The sequence below is a fragment of the Triturus cristatus genome, chromosome 4_2 (genome assembly GCF_964204655.1).
Source record: "Triturus cristatus chromosome 4_2, aTriCri1.1, whole genome shotgun sequence".
Lineage (NCBI taxonomy): Eukaryota > Metazoa > Chordata > Amphibia > Caudata > Salamandridae > Triturus > Triturus cristatus.
Window position 1 is genome coordinate 119,345,764 of NC_140586.1, and position 19,550 is coordinate 119,365,313.

General features: G+C 44.2%; 1 protein-coding gene across 2 annotated transcripts in view; it reads right to left on the minus strand.

Moving 5' to 3' along the window:
• Nucleotides 1–19,550, minus strand: part of TYK2 (tyrosine kinase 2) — a 597,160-nt gene that overhangs the window by 187,030 nt on the left and 390,580 nt on the right. For both annotated transcript variants that reach the window (XM_085600754.1, XM_085600753.1), the window contains exon 14: nucleotides 1,029–1,199. In XM_085600754.1, the coding sequence (XP_085456880.1) occupies nucleotides 1,029–1,199 (171 nt within the window). The remainder of the gene's footprint in view (nucleotides 1–1,028; nucleotides 1,200–19,550) is intronic.

The window sequence follows — 19,550 nt, forward strand, 5'->3', positions numbered from 1 at the left end:
GAACCTTACCTAGATTTTATCCAAACACCACGAGACAGGGCACTTTATATACAGTTTAGGGTAGACTCACTGCTGGTCAGAGAGATAACTGCGAAATGGAGCACCCCATATCAGACACCATTAGGGTGCCCCTGCTGCAAAACACCGATAGAGAGCATAGCCCATTTCATGTTTGCCTGCCCTGCTTATAAAAGTGCAAGAATGAGATGGCTTAAACCCATCTACAGAGAGTTGAGTACGTGCGAATGTCGTTCTGCTCTACGTATTTTAAAGGCTGATGTGCGGACTCTCTTTTCTTGTGGTGTAGCCAAGTATCTTGGTTGTGCTTGGATTGTAAGGTTTAAATTTTTGCGTGGAGATCTGTAATGAATTATGTTTCTATATTTCTAGCTATATGGTTTGCACATGATATATTGCACTGCCACTTTATTCCCCGTAAGAATAACTTAAAGGGAAAAAAAGGTTTTTATGTGAAGAAGGGCTTGAAATGAACTTTTATAAAACATTGACCCAAGATTATTTTTAACACAATCATACTATCTAATTTTTTGGGTAATTAGAAATTGATTGGATTTTATATTTTTAAATTGAGGTTTCTTTTTATATAAATTGAAGGATGTAAGTTTGGAAATGCTTTTAAGATATTGGTTATCGAAATAAAGCAACTTTGACTGACTGACTACCACTTCAACGACAGGGAACGATTCAAGCATATGAATCTATGAAAGATCGAATACTGGAGAACTGTCAATATCATACATAGACAATAGCAGTTGATCGGTTCCAACATTCTCCGGCAATATGCTATAATGACACCATGCAACAAGTCATTCCATCACTCATGAACAGCAGAAAATTTCTGGACCAATCCCTAGACAAAGACACAAGCTTTGGGATTATTTGGGAAGCCCACATTTATGAGTTTCACAAAAGACAGCAGACTAAACCTTGATGTGAATCTGTTATAGCAGTACTGGACAAGCCTTCTTACAGATACAGAAGTACAACGTGCAAATGTTCCGACTCACTAGTGCAATGTCCCTGTGGCTTGGGTCAAGAATCTTCAATACCACCCTCAAGTCACGACTGTTGTTGTTCTGCTCGGTGGAAAAGTACTCAGCTTCCTCATCACCAACCTCCAAAACATGAAGAAAGCCGTCATAAATGTTAGTTCGAGTGCCCTGCCCCAGATGAGCAACCTAAGGATTAAAACACAAAGACAGGAAAAAACTGCCGTCAATCAGCTGATTGGTGTGCTTAGTGATGATCAAAGACTTAGCTAATACAAACTGCTAATCTGAATTCTGTTTATTTAACTTAGCTGTTGCACGTTAAAGCTCCTGAACAGAACACAAATGACACAAACTAACAAAAAAAATTTGGGCATTAAAGAATGCATACATAACAAACCCACTCAAACTTCTAAGTACACATTGTCAAAAACACAGTTTTACCATATTGAATGACAACACATCAACGTTTAAAAAAATTACAGAATAAGTGTTAAATAAAAGTTTCCTGTCACTTAGTCCATGCTTAACTCTTCAAATGAAAAACTGTGAATATTTTTCACCAACCCAACCTGCATAATTCTTTACATAAGAAGTTTTTGCAAGAGATGGCAAACTTTGATGTGCATTTGGTTACTACTGTCAACAGAGATTGAACTCTCCATGCATTCCTTGGTGAGAAATCTGCAAAGGACTAAATCAGAGACTTGGGACTGGCTGCGGGGGCTCCAGAATATACGTGTCTGTGAGCATCTCCATCCTTTTTGCCTGCTGTGTCTATCCCAAAGAAGCGCTCTGAGCTTAATGACCTCACAAAGATTCAAAGGACATCTAGTAACAACAGCGACACCTGGAACAGTGTGCCTGGAATCTGAAGTCTTACTGGGACCCATTATACCCAGGGGCAGAGATGGGGACACTCATCTAAACCCTTGACCGAACTTGGTGTCCCAACTGGTGAGAACACGTGGACCTAGAAGTATCACTACACAGGGCCGCTGCAATAAAAAAAAAAGAGTACTGAAGCCATGCTGGCAGCGTGTGATCTTCAGCGGTGGAGCAGGAGAAGTACCAGCTAGACAGCTGTCAATTTGTGTTTAAACATCTCGCATCTTTCTCCTTGTGTATAGGCTATAGAGGTGCTTGAGTTTTGGAGGGTTATGGCAGATTCAGACGAGGAGACACTGGGACAGATATCCACTGCAATCTTCAGGCAATGGGACATAACTGCATTTGGGTCTCAAAGAATGATGAAACCAACACAATGAGCGAAAGAGCACCCTGAGGAACACAATGATCTGTCCAAATGTAGGGAGAACTCTTATAGTGGCAATAAATAAGCCACAATAAAACAAAGGAGTGAGCGAGGACTATGATCGGGATATGTCGCTATAACCTAAATAATGTACAGAAACAACGGGGAAGGCCCCACTAGTGAGTCTTTTATCAAGGGTGACTCTGCTATAACAATTGGAGTGCCAGAAAACCACATGTGTGTTTAAGAAGAACCCTCACCCACCAACCTAGTTGGTGGCATGCTTCATCATCGGATTCCCAACTAGGCAGCCGAATGCCATCCAGTTATGCTTCAGCGCCTGAATTACAGCGGAGCGGGTTTTGTTATTGTGTAAGTGATGCTCAAAACAAGTGCCGAGGTTAAAAATGCCGCTGGGACTCCTTGCTGACCAATTTTTTATTCCCAGCGGCGCAAGACATGTTTAGAAGAAAACCAGGGATAAAATGAAGACTAGCAATTGGTCTTCATTATCCATTAGGTCGACATGTTTCAGCCTCTCGAAATATTTAAGAGGCTTTCTTCAAGAGCATTCAACGTGAAAAATGAGTGCTGTGGAAAAATATAATGCCACATGCATTTTTTTCAGCACACACTAATGTGTGTTGTGCATGCAGTGGTGTACCCCGCCTAGAATTCGAGTCCAGCTGCAATACAGCGCATTATAAAAAAATTGTTTTTAAGGTTGGAGACTAGAAAGATATTCTGTTTCTCCAGCCACTTCCAGAGACGCTAAATCTCTTGGCACAGGACCCCACTTCATGCTGCTTGTTGCAGTACTACATGGTGTTGAAGTGACAACCAGCAACCCCCTCCTAAATAGATGGCAGGAAAGCCTTCAAGGCAATATGAATGAGCTGCAGCTACGTAATACTGATGTGGAGCACCCCTCGACTGGAGACCAAAGTCCTCTGACCTTCACCTCCCTCAGGTGGCCCTCTCCCAAACCCAGCAGTGATGCATCGGTCACTTCTGTCAGATGCAGGTGAGAGGCCTGCAATCAATCAACCACCATTGCAGATCTCTGAGATATGGATGTTGTCAGAAAGGAGGCCGAAGTGCTGAGCCCTGATAGAGTTTAAGGTTCATTGTAGGCCTCAGATGTGCCAATGGTGTGGTTGGCAAGGAGGATGCAAGAAGCTAAGAAGGCTCAGACCTACCCTTTCCTGGATCCAGGAACGAGTCTTAAACATTGGGATCATAGCCCGAATGACCTAGATTTGTTGCTGCAGACAGCCCCGAAACTCCATCCTATCCAGGAGTGCCACAATGAATGGAGGCCTCTGAAAGGGAATCTTTTATGGTAAAATCTAATTATGTTAAAGGGTCCGCCATTGTTCGGAAATGGTCTACGCCTGACTGCAGCATGCCAAAGAGCATGGGTGTATGGATGTGTTGCAACTGGGGGTCTCTAGTTGGCAGAGGTAGGTACCTTTGGCCAAGTAGGGACCCTTGCTTCCAAATCAGGGAAAGGGGATTACACTACTGGATAACCCCTGCTCACCCCCTTGGTAGCTTGGCACGAGCAGACAGGCTTATCTCAGAGGCAGTGTTAAGCATTTGTGAACACACACAGTAACACAGTGAAAACACTACAGATGGACACCACACAGGTTTTATAAAAATAAGTATTCTTTATATAGACTTAACACAAGACCACAAACGACAAAAATCCACAATACTGTACTCAAAAATAGACTTAAAGATGGCAGAAGTCACTTAATTCATGTTGATGATAAATGCGACAAAGTTCTCACAAAAGTACCTGGATGCATAACGCAAAACAAACAAAAGGTTTGCAGGGATGGAGATGCGTCAGTTCCTTGGTTAGGGGGAGACGATGCGTCGCGCCTCAATGGTTGCGCAGAGTAGAGGATGCGTCTTGGTCCTTACCGGAGAAGAGGTGATGCGTTGATTCTCGTAGTGCGTTCCGGTTACGAGGCGGCAAGATGGCGCCTCACTGCGATGTGACAATCCGGTGCAATGCGATAAGATGGCGCCCTTGATGCGCCGACGTGAAGATGATGCGTGCACGCCTGGCGACAAACTCTATAACTTTGGAGCCGCGACAGGCCCTGCGTCACGCTTCTCTGGTGATGCAACGGCGACCTCTGCGGCGGCGACACACTTCTCTGGTGATGCGTCAGGTAACAGCTTTGATGAAGGCACACTTCTCTGGTGATGCGGCGGGGACCTCTGCGGCGGTGACACGCTTCTCCGGCGATGCGATGGCAACAGCTGCGACTGCGACACGCTTCTTCTCGTTGAGTCGCACTTCCAGCTCCCAGCAACACGCAGGCTTCTGCAGACAGAATTCCCAGCAAGGAAATTCAGAGGGGAGCTGGTGGTGAAGTATTTTGTCCCTGACACTTCAGCAGGAGGCAAGCACAAGTTCAAGCCCTTGGAGTAATATTTCTGCAAGATGATGAAAGTTCTTTGAAAGTTCCTTCTCCTCTCCTTGGCACTGAAGATACCACTGTAGGCCAACCCAGCAACACAGCACACTGGCAGGGGGGCTGTCCAACTCCTAAAGCTTCCTTGGTTCTTCTCCTTGACAGAGGTTCGTCTTGTTGTTCCAAAAGTGATCTAAAGTCTTGGGGACTGGGTCCCCATATTTATACTACTAAATCCTTTGTCCTCTGAAGGCCTATACCTAGTCCAAACCAGTTCTGTGCAGTTCTGGAGCACTTTGTTTACAGGACTCCTTCCTTCCTTTGGCAGAGTGGGCCAGGGACATCAGATGCACCACAGGAGGTGGAGCCAGCATTGTCTCCTGGAATTTCCCAGCCCCTGTCACTCACAAAACCAGACACACAATACACAAGCTAGCAGAGGCAGGCTGAATGGCTCGGTAAAAAAATACCTACTTTCTAAAAGTGGCATTTTCAAACACAGAATGTTAAAACCAACTTCACTAAAAGATGCATTTTATCATTCTGAGTTCAGGCATACTAAACTCGAATTTCCACCATGTTCCCTGGGTCAGTTAGGATTATAAGGTGTTATAATCAAACTGCCCATTCTGGCCTATGGGGACTGGTAGCCTTGCAATAGTGAAAAACGAAAATGGCTGTAATTCACTATTAGGACATACCACACACACCAGGGCATGTCCTACCTTATACTTACAATGCGTCCTACCTTATACTTACAATGCACCTTACCCTTGGGCCTACCTTAGGGGTTTCTGATATGAAGAAAAGGGAAGGTTTAGGGACTGTTAAGAAGGTGCACTTACCCAGTCAGCATGGCAGTACTAGACTGCACACAAGCTCTGCAATGGCAGGTCTGAGACACACTTTACAAGCTGCTTCTGTGGGTGGCACAACCAGTGCTGCAAGCCCACCAGCAGCATATGATTTGCAAGCCCTGGGCACACATGGTGCACTATACTAGGGTCTGACAAGTAAATCAAATAACCCAATCATGGAATCACTAATCAGTACATCAATTTAACATAGGGAGCACTTGCACTTTGGCACTGAATAGCAGTGGCACAGTGCCCAAAGCATCTAAACCAGCAAAACATATAAAAAACAGAGGAGGCAATCAAAAAAAATTGAAGGGAGACTCACGCCAATGGTACCAGGTCAAACAGGATCCAATAGAAAACCGTGTTTAAAGACCACAAAGCCAGACTGGCTGAGGAAAACGTATTTGCCAAGTGTTCAATCCTTTTAGATGCTTTATCTTAATGTGGGAAATTTATCAGGATTCAATTAACTGGTTAATGCCTGTACAATAAGGATCTCTGGAGAAGGGTGTTTAGTGAAGAATTCCAGGTCACCAGGCGCCAGTCCAGTAACAGGTCCTAAGACTATGCCGAGGAGGGACCTGCTGGCAGTAGTTTGACTGGAGTCCCTTGAAGTTCCACCCGGCCCAAAAGCATGCCCAAGTGCGCTGAAAGTGCACTGAATGTTTGCAACATGGCTCTTTGAAGGCTTCAATTGGTTGCAAGGGAGACAAGAACCTGGGAAACACAGAGCATGCTGAGATTAGCTGAGGAATCAGTTCAATAACCAGTGACCTCAACGGAGTGCTCACATTGTGATGCCCTTGCACCTTTTCCTTTGATTCACAGTGCCCGGATGGGGCTGAATCCTACTTTGCTTTTTGATAGTTGCATTTGGACTTGCATTTATTTGAAAGCCCCGTTAATGGGGCCGAGGGTGTGAGTTATGGTGTGCATTGCATACCACAACTGGTGCATTTCTAGGCTTTTTTATTTTTCTGTTTGCTGAACAACTAAACTTTAACTGAGTTTTTTCAGTGAATTAAATGTGTTTTTAACGATGTACTGCATTCCCCTGTTGTGCACCCAGTTTGTGCTGCACATGGCATTCGACGTATCTGTTCAAAACGTAACCTAACAGAATGCTGAATCTGCTAAGTATTAGCCACATTTTGTTCATATTCATTAAACTGTGGCAAATTAGTGCATTAAGACTTTTTCTGACCTCCACCCCACCTTTAAAAACCGCTGAGCTCTTGATGGACCTGCATTGAGAAAAATCCGAGTGGACATGCCATGACATGCCATGTCTAAATTTCATGCAGGCCCATCAAACATTGCCAAAGTTATTAGTAAATCAAAAAAGTTTTGTACCCCTTTTAACTTTGACCTCCCCATGTACCCCCAAATTGGATCGGAATGAAATCTATTACCTGCAGTGGAGAGCTATGCAGATTCATTAAACTGTGCTAAAAGTATGAGCAAATTACAATTTTATTACTTACTCCCTTTAACTTTGCCACCCCCTGATGCACTGGCACATCATAACCTTACATAACAACAGAAAACCGATCCTTACAAGTTCTGACGAATTGTGTACAGATTTATCAAAAACTGTCAATGTTAGTAGTAAATTATCAGTTCTTGCTTGGCTCCCCTTTTTGCTGGGTCCATCCTAGATGGATCTCTGGTCGCTAAGTTGTACTTATTTTAAAGCCACACTCTGCATTGAATTTTTATTTTATGCGCCTATGCTTTGATCCTTACGGACAGATATGCACCAACGCTGGCAAATGATTAGTAAATGAAACTATGGTCCAGTACGAAAACTTTTATTGATTTTTTTGTAAGTCTATGGTTGAGAAAAGATCTTTTTAGGATGCACAGGCAGGTGCTGCACATCTTGCAGATGTGCAGGCCGTGCGGTCGAACCCCACGGCACAGTGCTAAAGGCTGAGTAGAGGCGAAGCAATATATGTCAGGTGAATTAAGCTCTCAGAACATGAACCATGGTTCTGTGGATATTATTGCCACAACAGTACTGGTCTAATCCAATCAATAACACCTGTGATTAATTCTGGACAGAAAACAAGCACAACCTTTCAAAATGCACTACTGTATTCCTTTAAATCCCTTTGGTTAGTGTGGGAATTGAAAATAGTGCAGACATGCAGTGTTCATAGGCGCAGCTGTGTGAACAATAAAATACGAACCAAATATATACAACCAAGAGGTATGTCACCTAAGTGAATAAAGTGCATTATTTAATAATAAAAAAAAATCAAAAGAAATCACAGAATAAATACCATTAAAGGTCTGATATGTTTCTACGAATGCAATTCCAAAAAACCACCTCAGTTCGCCAGTTCTGGTGTGCAACGCATACCACCAATTATTCTCAATACTCCACTTTGCCAAGGATACAGAAAAACAAGCTCACAAAGAAAGAGCAAAACACGGTGGGCGGAATGAGTAATGGAGTTTCAGGGGGATTTCGGGATTGCAGTAAAGGGGTTACATTTCAGCAGCGTGGTAAAACCATACTGAGAAGACATTGTGGCTTTGAGTAAAGTTGTTTCCTTCAGGTAAGTAATTGTTACAAGCAAACTGTGAGGCAGTAAAATGGGTTTTTCTTATGTCAATTTTGTTATTCTGTGGCAATAAACATGAATATGACCTCTCCACTGTCGTAATAATCGCAAATGTGGTACAGTTACTCTAAATAACACGTGTAATCAGGCCTCATTTATTTTCCCAGGCATGGCAATTTTTTTTTTTTCACATCCAACTTTGGTCTCCTCAATGCGCTAAGCTTCCGCTGGTGCGCATCAAGGAGAGGACCATTTCCGCATCAAATGTAATCAAAGTCCCCCCGATCTACATCGAAGAAGCAGTACCACACAAAAAGACTGCTTCTTCTTTTTTATTGAAAAAAAAGTAAACCACAGCAGAGCCAATGTATTTTGACCCCTGCATTAGGGCTCACGGCTGGCCAGTGTCTTTCTGTTTTCGTTTATAATCTACATTTCTCTATAAATTCTGGGATATGTAGTTTGTTTACAATTTTTACTCTTTTTTTGGAAAATATATATATTTTGTATTACAAAATAGTTAATCATAATCTCTTTTTCTCATTTAGGTAGCCATTTAAATTAGTTTGAAATGGAATATAAACCGAATATTTAGATGTAAATAGTGTAATTTGTATTGCTATTGTTGAGAGAGTGTAGGGGGGCCATGACTCAAGGGATGCGAAGCCTCAACTGAGTCATAATGCCCCTCTCTACATACCGAATACATAGCATACTACACTCTGTGCATCTCCAGATATGGTTCATGCCATGGCATTTACTCATGTTCATTTATTTTTTTAATATACTTAACGAAAACAAACTTAATTAAGGGTTGGGTTAAATTTGTGCAGTTAGACTGCAGCCTGAATAGGCCTCTTGACTATTAGAATAGAATAACCTTAAAGTGATTCTTATATGCAACCTGCAAGACAGTAAACAGTGATTTGCTCACGTCAATTTCACTGATTTGCGGACCTAACATAGAATGTGACTTTTGCACTTTAGCAATAAATGTGTGCATATGCATTTTTATTACAGCTGCTCTAAACAACGTTGTTCGTGGGGCATCACAAAATATATTCACTGACATGGCACAAAATAGATTATGTATTAAAGAGTGGCAGCTGCATGTGCATAGTTATGTTTCAGCCGCACTTTCTATTGAAACGGTATTTTTTGATTTGCTTTTAACTTTGAACTCATGAACGGATCAGCACCACATTTGGAAACGGCTAGCATAGGCAGCTTGATATATTCCCAAATTAGGCCCATGTAGCGAGGCAGCTTATTCATTACATTGTCCTAGAAAATAACATTTAAGCGTTGATCTTTTGAATGCATTTGCATGCACAACAGTGTTGGATTAGTTTCTCTGAAACTACTTTGTTTACACATCCAGATGCGCACATTATCATGCCTTGAACATCATGTACTAGGCCTCTCTGCGCACTAGGTACAAAAGTCGTCTCATCTTCATCCATGGTGCGACAGCACTTTAGACATATCCATAACTTCATTAATCTAGCACGCACATCATGAAGGCTACTTTTTATAATACATAATAGGCATCCCGATAGATTGGTAGAGGAGGCGGACACCGAAGGTCCCTACATGCTGAGAAATCCCCATGCTCCAGTCTGACATTCCGTGAAGGACGTCCAACTCAAGAGTAAGACAAGGTCCTTCACTCTATCTGATCAGGTAATGAGGTTGGATCATCCCTTGGGGAGATTCTTGGCTCTACATCCATACACACGCTAGGTACACTCAGAGTAGGGTCCGCATCGTAAGAGTACGTTAGATTACCATTTTGCAAATATGCTTGCATATATTCATTGCTTCAGCACAATGGTAGAAATGTATCTACTGTTCACTCCTTTGCTGCTTGTAATCTCCTTTATTTGCTTCTGTCTCCAAATATTTGCATCACACATATTTTATGCAAGAATAACGTTGGTTCAATAAATATTATTGAAAACGCCCCACTGTGTATTCTCTGTATAACTCTCTGAGAATAAGTAAGCAAGAGTGGCTGAGCAAAAGGTTCTGTACTGTTTCCACGATTCCCGAATGATCAGGCTTGTCATGTACAGTGGTTGCCAGAAACTGCACATTCCCTGTTAGGTTAGGGGGGCTTACAGTGTCACTGTGAGCTAACTGGTCTATAGGCCAAAATATCCTGCGGGGTGTCCAGAACCAGTCCAGGCACCAAGCCCTTAGTTTATGTTGTCCAAACAATGCGCAGATCCTACAGATTAGTAGGAACTACACGACAAGCTAAGGTCCAACATGTGAAATTCCACGCAGGCTACAGAAAAGTCTGCTAAACAAATTTACACCAAACTTGCATGATAGTAGAAGTTTACTCAAAGTATGAATTTTGTTGTTTGGTGTAAACACCTTTCCGTATTTTTTGTTTTTAAGTGCTGGGCGGGCTTCAAAAGGTTAACACATTTGTACATCTTGGTAGCTGTAGTACGCAGACTAAAATAAAAAAATAAAAAAACACCTTCCATTGGGAAAGGGACCTTTTTGCTTCTGTCATCCATTTAGCTTCAGCAGTATCAGAATTGAAGTGAGACCCAAAGCCTTTGATTGGCTGTCTGCAAGAGAAAACATTCTGCTATGGCCCCCAAAATAGGACGCCGGGCACAGTCCCTGCATCCAGCAGACAAAGAAAAAAAAACAGACAGGCCACATAACAGTGTATGGTAACACATCTTGACCCCAGGTCTTACTGGGTGAACAACAAACACTTCCCTCGTCCTCCCATTGAAATCCAACAAAAACTATCCTGTTGCAGGGTACGCCAACATTTTTTTTTTTTTTTTTTTTTTAAAAGAGGCCACAGTCTCTTCACACACAAAAAGTCCCCTTAGTCTGCAGCCTCTGTAATAAGAATGCAGACTGTGAAACTAGAGGACCAAAACTGGATCCCATGTTATAGTCTGCAACCTTGTTACAAGCTTGATGCTGATGCCATGTGGACACACAGTGGTTGTCTTGCAAAACCTTGTCTTTATAAAGACCAAAGATTTACGGTGTCATGTGGTTCACAGAGTATTTTTTGGGAGCATGGTTTAAGCAAGCACAAAATGGTGCAAAAGACTGGACTTTTGCCCTGATAACTTAGACTGAACTTGTGGCCCAAGTTATACATCACTACAGAGGCTATAGCCTTTGGCCAGCATTTTGTATGTGGCTAGCCCACAGCCACAATAACAAAACATTGGACTAACAATGTTGTGCACCCTTGTTGGGTTACCTTTCATAGTCTATAGTCTCAGTGCCACAACCAAGAATTATGGATGCCATTTTTGGTGTATTGCATCCACTGCCTTGAGCAATAGTCTAAAGGATATTGACACACTTTGGCAATGGTATGAGTTTAAAATGTACAAATTATCTTCCTAAAAATATTTACAGGGTAGACTGACACCCGGATCAACTATGGGGCATAGTGAATATGGCAAACTCATCTATTTTGTGATGCGCCGGGGTCCGAGGACTCTGTACATCTAGCATCAGCGACCGGACTTCCTCCGTAGCCTGCAGACTTCCACTGTAGTTCTTGCACTGTATTCCAAACAAATTGTCTGAGAGCTCAAGTATCCTAAGTAAACAATGGAAGAAGTAATTCCCCGAGGAAATCAGTGTTGAAATCCGCTAGGTACCATGAAAGTGAAAAAAGGAAAAATTATTCCTCTTTAAGAAAAAGACCCCTTTCTCACCAACCTAGTTGGTGACATGCTTCATCATAGGGGTCCCACCCGATTAACCGTGTGTTACCCCGGGTGTGCTTCAACACCTGATTTACAGTGGAGCTGTTTTTTTTGACAAGAGTGCAAGTGAGTGAAAAGTGGTTTAAAATTGTCTTTATTGTACTCCCTAAATTTTTAATGCGGAGCAATAAGGCAAGATTAAAAATAAGTGTGCGATACCCTAGGAGGCTTAAATGGCCAATGGTATCACTAGGGAATGTGATGGTCTACATGTTTCAACCTGTAGGTGATAGTACTAGGTTTTCTTCAGGACCAAGTTGAATAATCAGAGCGGTATGCACACACTAAAGTGCACCTCAATTCTGAGTCACTTGTGAACCATATCGTGTACTCGCGTATGGACACCTCTCATCCTTTTGAGAGAGGAACAATCTGAAAAACAAATGAATAATCACACATAGTACAAGTTAATACTGTATGACGGTCTCAACAGTTCTTTCATGTGTGGTACTTGCATTCAAACACCGTGGAATATGCACAGTCATGCACACGTCTCACAACAAAGACATGTAGGTGCATATCCGAGTCCGCCTACTCGTGGTGGTTTAAAATGAAAGCCAGGAGTGCAACCACCCTTACAGACCCACAGAAACATTCAACCGTGGGTGTCATTAATGCTCAACCGGAAGGTGAGCATGTGCTAGAAATTTGGAGTCATTCAGGAGTAAAAGCGCCACTCGTGCAGGGAAAAATGTTAAGACTATAGTTACAAAGGGGAACATTACAGGGAATAGCGAAAATTAAAAACAGAATTAAAATGAGACAATGCTCACTAAGGACTTGTATAAGCCTCACTTCATGGAGACTGTGGGGAGGGTGCTGGCTCTAGTCACACTCTGTGGGTATAAATGATGCCGACATCGTTAATAACCAATATTGATTGCAATTGTTTTTAGTGAAATCGAGCGTATCCTGCCTGCCTCCGTATTTGTTACTTACTACGCCAAGCCATGCTGCCCGCATATCCGCCTACAAAAAAGCCCTGCAAGGAATCCCGAGGATCCGGCAGTCGGCGTCTCTATTCCCTTTTGAACAGGGAACTGTGATTGAGTTCCGTGTCATGTGGCGTGTGACGTAATCGCACGATCACGTTTAGTGTGGGGGCATGATCAAAAGACGGCTGGTGGTGTTTGTAATATTAAAGGAGTATTCCCCTACTTCTATTGTTACCAGGCAACGACATCCTGTCTCTGCAGAATAGTGTGTAATCGCAGGTCATGAGAAACAGTGTAAAAAAAAAGCCACAGAGGCCAAAGTCAAATGGAAAGGTGCAGTCTCACCATACCTATGTATTGATACCTACACTAAGCACCATGGTTAGTAAACAACCAAATGGACCGTGATATTAGGATACAGGGGGTGGGGGCTGATGAGTATATGTGGTTAGAAGAAAGGGATTAATCGCTGTTTTACAGAGTTCCACGGTACATTGTCATTCAGCACATATTTGTTTAAGGACAACCTGTAAATCCAACATTGCTCTTTTTCAAAGAGTCGTTGTTGAGTCTGTTCGTTCGGATTCACTTGTTTAATGATTGTCCATTTCATATTGTTGGTGGTATGGTTTGACTGAAGAAAATGCTCAGTCAGTTTAGTTGTAGTTTTTTTTACACCTGAATGAACTGCGATGTTCACAAATTCTTTGTTTGATTTTTCTACCAGTCATACCAAAGCATTTCAGACCACAGAGACAAGTTATAAGGTATACAACATTCGTGCTGTTGCAGTTTGTGTGTGCCCGTAATGTCCAAACCTTACCACGTTCTAGGTTCAGAGACTTGGTGGCGGTGGTGAGATGACACACACTGCAATCCCCACAGGGATAGTGGCCCACAATGTTAGGTAAGCCCCATGAGTTTAGGACTGTGGCTGTCGTATCCTGAACTTTATTGCGAGGGCCGGTGGTTACTAGTAAGTCTCTAAGACACCTAGCCCTCCTAAAAGAAAACAGTGATTTATCCCAATGTTTGTCACCAGTTTGTAGGATCCCCCAGTGTTTGTTTATAGAGCGGGTCACTTGGTTGGAAATTGTGCTATACGTAGTAACGCACGTAAGGGGGATTTCTTTTCTTGTTGGACTTCTTGTTTCCAAAAGGACATCTCGATGTTGATTCCTTGCTCGTTTTTTAAATCTGTTCAATATTCTCTCAGGATAACCCCTCTCAGAAAGTTTGTTGGAGAGGTCAGTAGCTTGGGTTTTGTAATCACTGAGTTTGCTACAATTACGTCTCAGTCTCAGGTACTGTCCATAGCGTAGATTTTCCCTAAGCGCTCTAGGGTGAAATTTTCGAACCTGAGCAAGTTATTCTTTGCTGTTGGCTTGTGGTAAGTACGTGTTTCCAGCTTTCCATTTTCTTTAGTAATTGTAATGTCGAGGAACATCATAGTGTTGGGATCCACCGAGTGGGTGAATCTTAAGTTCCTGTCACAGGAGTTGATCCATCCAATGATATCCAACAGACGGTTACTAGGCCCTTGCCAGATGGCAAGAAGATCACCAATGTATCTTTTGCAGAACACAAGATATGTGGCAAAGGGGTTGTTATCACCTAGTACAAAATTCTTCTCGAAATCAACAACGTAGAGCTCAACCACACTAGGGGCAAAAGTGCTTCCCATTGAAGTTCTGCCTATTGGGAGGAACAGGTCACCCTCAAATTTGAAGTATTTTCTCTTGAGTGCTAACCTAGTGCACTCAAGAATGAAATGTCTGGGTGTTGTGTACGTCCATTCCATATCATACATAGCCTTTCTCAGTACTTCCAAGGTGTCATCTTGGGGGATACTCGTATACAGACTTTCGATGTCAAAGCTCACCAGCACAGTAGTTTCATCAACAGTTAGATCTTTAAACAATTTGAGTAGGCTTTTCGTATCCTGCAAATAGGTTTCTGTATTCTGAACCATGGTTGTATATTCTGAACCATGGTTTAAAAAAAAATAATCACAAAATTGTGAAAGGGGTTCAAGGAGAGACCCTATTCCGGACACGATGGGTCTGCCCGGGGGAGGGTTCTTATTCTTGTGCATTTTTGGCAGTGTGTAAAAGTAGGGGACTTTACCTTCACAATTCGTAAGGTAGTCTGCCTCTTGTTTCGATATAAATCCACTGGCCTCAGCATGGTCAATTAAGGATTTTATTAATTGTTTCATGTCCTGTGTGGGGTTGGTATTCAGGGGGACATAGTTCTGTCTATCTGACAGTAAACGGCGACATTCCATCTGGTAGGCTAGCTTGTCCTGCACTACCACGCCACCCCCTTTTTCCGCTTGCTTGATTACAATTTCCTCACATTTCTTATGACTAGCAATAGCCTGATTCTCATACCTGTTCATGTTATGGAAGGGTTGTTTTGCCTCCATTTTCTCAATGTCATTAAAGACAGCTTGTTCAAATGTTAATACTTCCACGGTAATGTTGTGTGGTGGAGGTATAAAAGCGGATTTCAAACGTAAGACGGTTTCACATTGATCATGGATATAATCTTGTTTAACCCGTTTTTTCGAGATAGGCTTTCAGTCTCAATTTTCGAAAGAAACCGGCCAGTTCACAATGGAGGTTAAACTTGTCCAACCTGGAGGTTGGAACAAAGCCAAGGCCTTTATTCAGGACCTGCTCTGCGATCTTCGACAGAGGTCGGGATGATAGATTGGTGACTAGGCCCTGCTGCTGCTTGCCCCCATCTGTGGTTCCTGTGTCTTGCTCCTCGAGTTGTTCCCCACTGGGTTCTCCTCCTCCTCCCAGTGGACTTGGTTCTGCCCCTTTCTTCTGCCTCTTCCCCTTTTGCCCCTGCCTAAAAAAGGCGGCCTGAATGTATTCTGTGGGAACAGAGGTTGCAGGAAAGGAGGTTGCCACCCGTACATTGGGTATTGATGTTGCGGATTGCAATGGCCCTGTTGCGGATTATAAGGGCCCTGGAACCCACCCATCATCGGGACTTGGTAATTGGAACATGAATTTTGGGGCCTATTCCGCCCTCTCTGTCTGAATCTCCTACTGCCTGTGCTTGAATTACTGCTAGCCGAAGAGTCATCACTCGAGATGTAAAAATTTCTGTCCGTTTTCCCAGGGCGGACGAAATCAGGATCAGAGTATGGGAATGTTTTTACATAGGAAAAGCGTTTGAGATCCTTTTGGAATTTTTGGACCTTCTGTTGGGTAAGGTTCTCCTTATGTTCATTGATTTCTCTATTTAGTTCGTCTAGTTTCTTTTTGTATCCTGTAATGGTGGTCTTAATGTGGGTTCAGTAAGTTGTATTTCCACTAGCATTGATTCAGATAACCTCACAGCTGTTTTGATAATTAGAACAATCCAGTCACGTGTGCAGTGCCAAGCGATCTGGGCCCAGTCTTTTCTAAACACAGGATCATCCAGAAAGATCCGTGGTGCGTTAGTTACTAGTACACCCTTAGGTGCAATGTTGTTCCTAAGGTATTCAGTTAGTATGGTGCCCTATAGTATTGTCCTAATCCTATTTCTTTTCATCTCAGTGAGTTTGTCCCAATCTGAAGTTTGTGATATTGTGTGTGAAATGCTTGCTTCCACAAACAGGGAGGAATCTCCCAAAATGGCATCAACTTCTTCACTGGAAAACGTTAGACCTTGGTTTACCCCCAAGTCTATAATGACAATTTGAATGAATCCAAAAAGAATAACCTCTCACAGCTGTGCACTGCCTAAACTTTATCAAACACATAGAGAGAAAGGGTTTTTGTAACCAGGGATACTCCCAATCCCCTTGAGAAAGACTAAGTACACAACGGAAGGAGTAATTCCCCAAGGAAATCAGAGCTGAAATCCGCTAGGTACCATGAAAGTGAAAAAAGGAAAGATTATTCCTTTTTAGAAAAAGACCCCTCATTCACCAACCTAGTTGGTGACATGCTTCATCATAGGGGTCCCACCCGAGTAACTGAGTGTTACCCGGGTGTACTTCAACATTTGTCCTGAAGGGGGGGGCGTGGCTAGCAGCCTGTAATGGCGGTCGGGACCTGGTAGAGCTCCGGACCTTCGGGGGGATTAACTCATCCTGACCCGACAAGACCGGGCCCTACCCGACCCGCAGCACAGCCGTCAAGACAGTGGAGCCCCGGGCGACGCTGGAAGCTGTCGGAGTCCCCGGGGGCTGTGTTGAGCCGGAGCCCTGGATCGAGGCCCACTGCAGACGCGCCTTCCGGGAAGCCGGGACCTGGAGTGCGGCGCGGGCCGCGTGTGATACAGACGGCCCGCGGAACGGCAAATGCGACCAGCTCCAGACACGGGAGCGGAGGAGCGCACGGACTCGCGCTCAACAACACCCTTTCTGCCCTGCCCTAGTGTGACGGAGACGCGAGAGAGCGATCTCGGCGGGCCGGCGGGGTGCGACGGAATGGACTGACGGCGGCCCTGAGCCAGAGCGGCGCTGAGGTGTACGGACCGGCGGAGAGCTGGAGCGGCCCATTGGGGACTGGTGCGGTGAGTGCTGGCGCCGCGCGGTCCCTGCGGACTGACACCTGTGGCCCCCTGGAAGTGGCGGAGGGCGGCAGCCCCCGGCGGGAGTCTCCCCCCTGGAGATTCAGGACTAATAGAGCTGGGACGCCGAGAGAACACGCAGAGACCCCCCCAGAAACAATTTGATCACTATAGCTCTCCACGGATATGCCCAGGGGACCTCCCACGGTGGACGGTTGTGGGGGGGAGGGGGGGGGGGGAGTGCCTTCTACTGGTAGACGCGGTGCTGCTGCATTGAGACGTTCCCAGCCGAAGGACCATGCATTAATAGCCCACCAAGGCCGCGCAGCGATTGTCGCGCGGAAGTGATTGGTGCCTCCCCCCTTTTTTCCCGTTCACCTACGGCGACATATCTGCGCTCTGACTGGTGGAGGGCCCATACCATGGGCAGAGTCCGAGGGAAGACGCTGGGGGACCAACGAGGAACTAGCCGACCTTCCAACATGCCTGAACGCGCTAGCCGCCCTTCCCAGCCCAGGGATGCGTCTACTGGCCCGCTGCTGGACCCCCGGATAAATTAGACCTCATACTTACGGAAATCCGAGATACCAGAGCGGCACTCGAGCTGCAGATGGGTACACTCGCCACAAACTTGACGCTGCTCAGGGCGGACCATGGCAAACTGGCAGATACGGTAAAGGAGCATGGACAATCCCTATCGGACCTAGATCCTCGAGTTGCAGCAAACACGTCCGCCTTGCAACAAATGCAAAAACAGATGACAAGCCTTCTAGATCGGGTGGAAGATGCAGAAGGAAGGAACAGGCGCAATAATATACGCGTTATTGGCCTGTCAGAACGTAGCGAGGGGGTCAAGGTGGCAGAATTTATGGAAATCTGGTTTAGGGAACACGTGGCGCCCGAGGGACTCTCTCCATACTTCTGCATTGAACGAGCCAACAGAATACCAACTGGGTCGCCTAGGCCTGGCGTACCACCCCGCCCTCTAATAGTAAAAATCCTAAACTATAGAGACCGCGATGTCCTACTACAGAAGGCGAGAGACAAAGCCACAATCCAATTTGAAAATCACCGTATATCTCTATACCCGGACTATACCATCTTAGTACAGAGACAGAGATCGTCCTATCAAACTGTGGAAATATGGATTTTTCTGGTCAGTTATGTCCCCTATCTTGGACCCCAACGGTTCTATGTGCATGTCACAAGTACATGTATGCTCCCTCCAGTTCCAGTAATAATGACGCAAACACATGTGCGTCCATCGTCAACATGTCCTCTGTCAGATCCGCCATAATGGGCTGGATATTCCATTCCTAAATATGAAAGGCCACCGGCTTTATATGGTTCACTTATGCCATTTTACAGTTCAGGCAAGTAGGCCCTGATTCTGTCATCGAACTCCTTTTGCCTTCTGTCTCTGAAAGCTCCAGTTCAAGCCTGCATCCGTGACCATGAACTTTGTCTCATTCTCTGCGCGGCTCACGAAGCCTGACATCAGCCTATTCTCTGCCAAGAACTGTATTTCACCTTCGAATTATCTGCTTCCCCCTCAGCCGATGCATTCCTGCCTAGTAGCTTAAGTAAACATTCTTCCAGTTACCAAGCAAAAAGGCCCATCTTCTCTGTCCTCATGCAAGTAATTCATAGCCCTGTTACCATGGAATATTCCTACCCCCTCGCATTCAGTGTAGACACCAAGACGCTTGTACACGCACGCACAGTCAGTATAGAATAGATTCTGTCCGAGAGTCCTTCTTTTGTGGATAACATAGTTCTTTAAACATAGGATGTAGATATGATTTGGGATTAGGTTGACTTGACCCCCCAGACTTCTTGTCTCCACACGTAGAGCTAAATGTCAAGTCCTCGTCACCCCCTAGTTATACGTCAGACTGCTGCGCGCGCATCAATGCCAAGTATTATCTTATAGATCCACCTATGTATTACATCATAGCCAATCATGTTCCTTTTTACTCATTATTACACCCATTTTCGGCTACGCACACCAAAACGTCAATGTCCTTATCAATTGTTACGCCTACTGTATTCACTTCATTATGATGTATGTATTATAAAAGTTACTGCTTGTCAATAAAGTATGTACTTCACTTCCTGAACTCCCGTGGTGATGGAACTTGAAGCATCCGATTATAATCGCTTATTGGAATAAAGCCCATTCTGAAACTCTAATATCACGGATTCT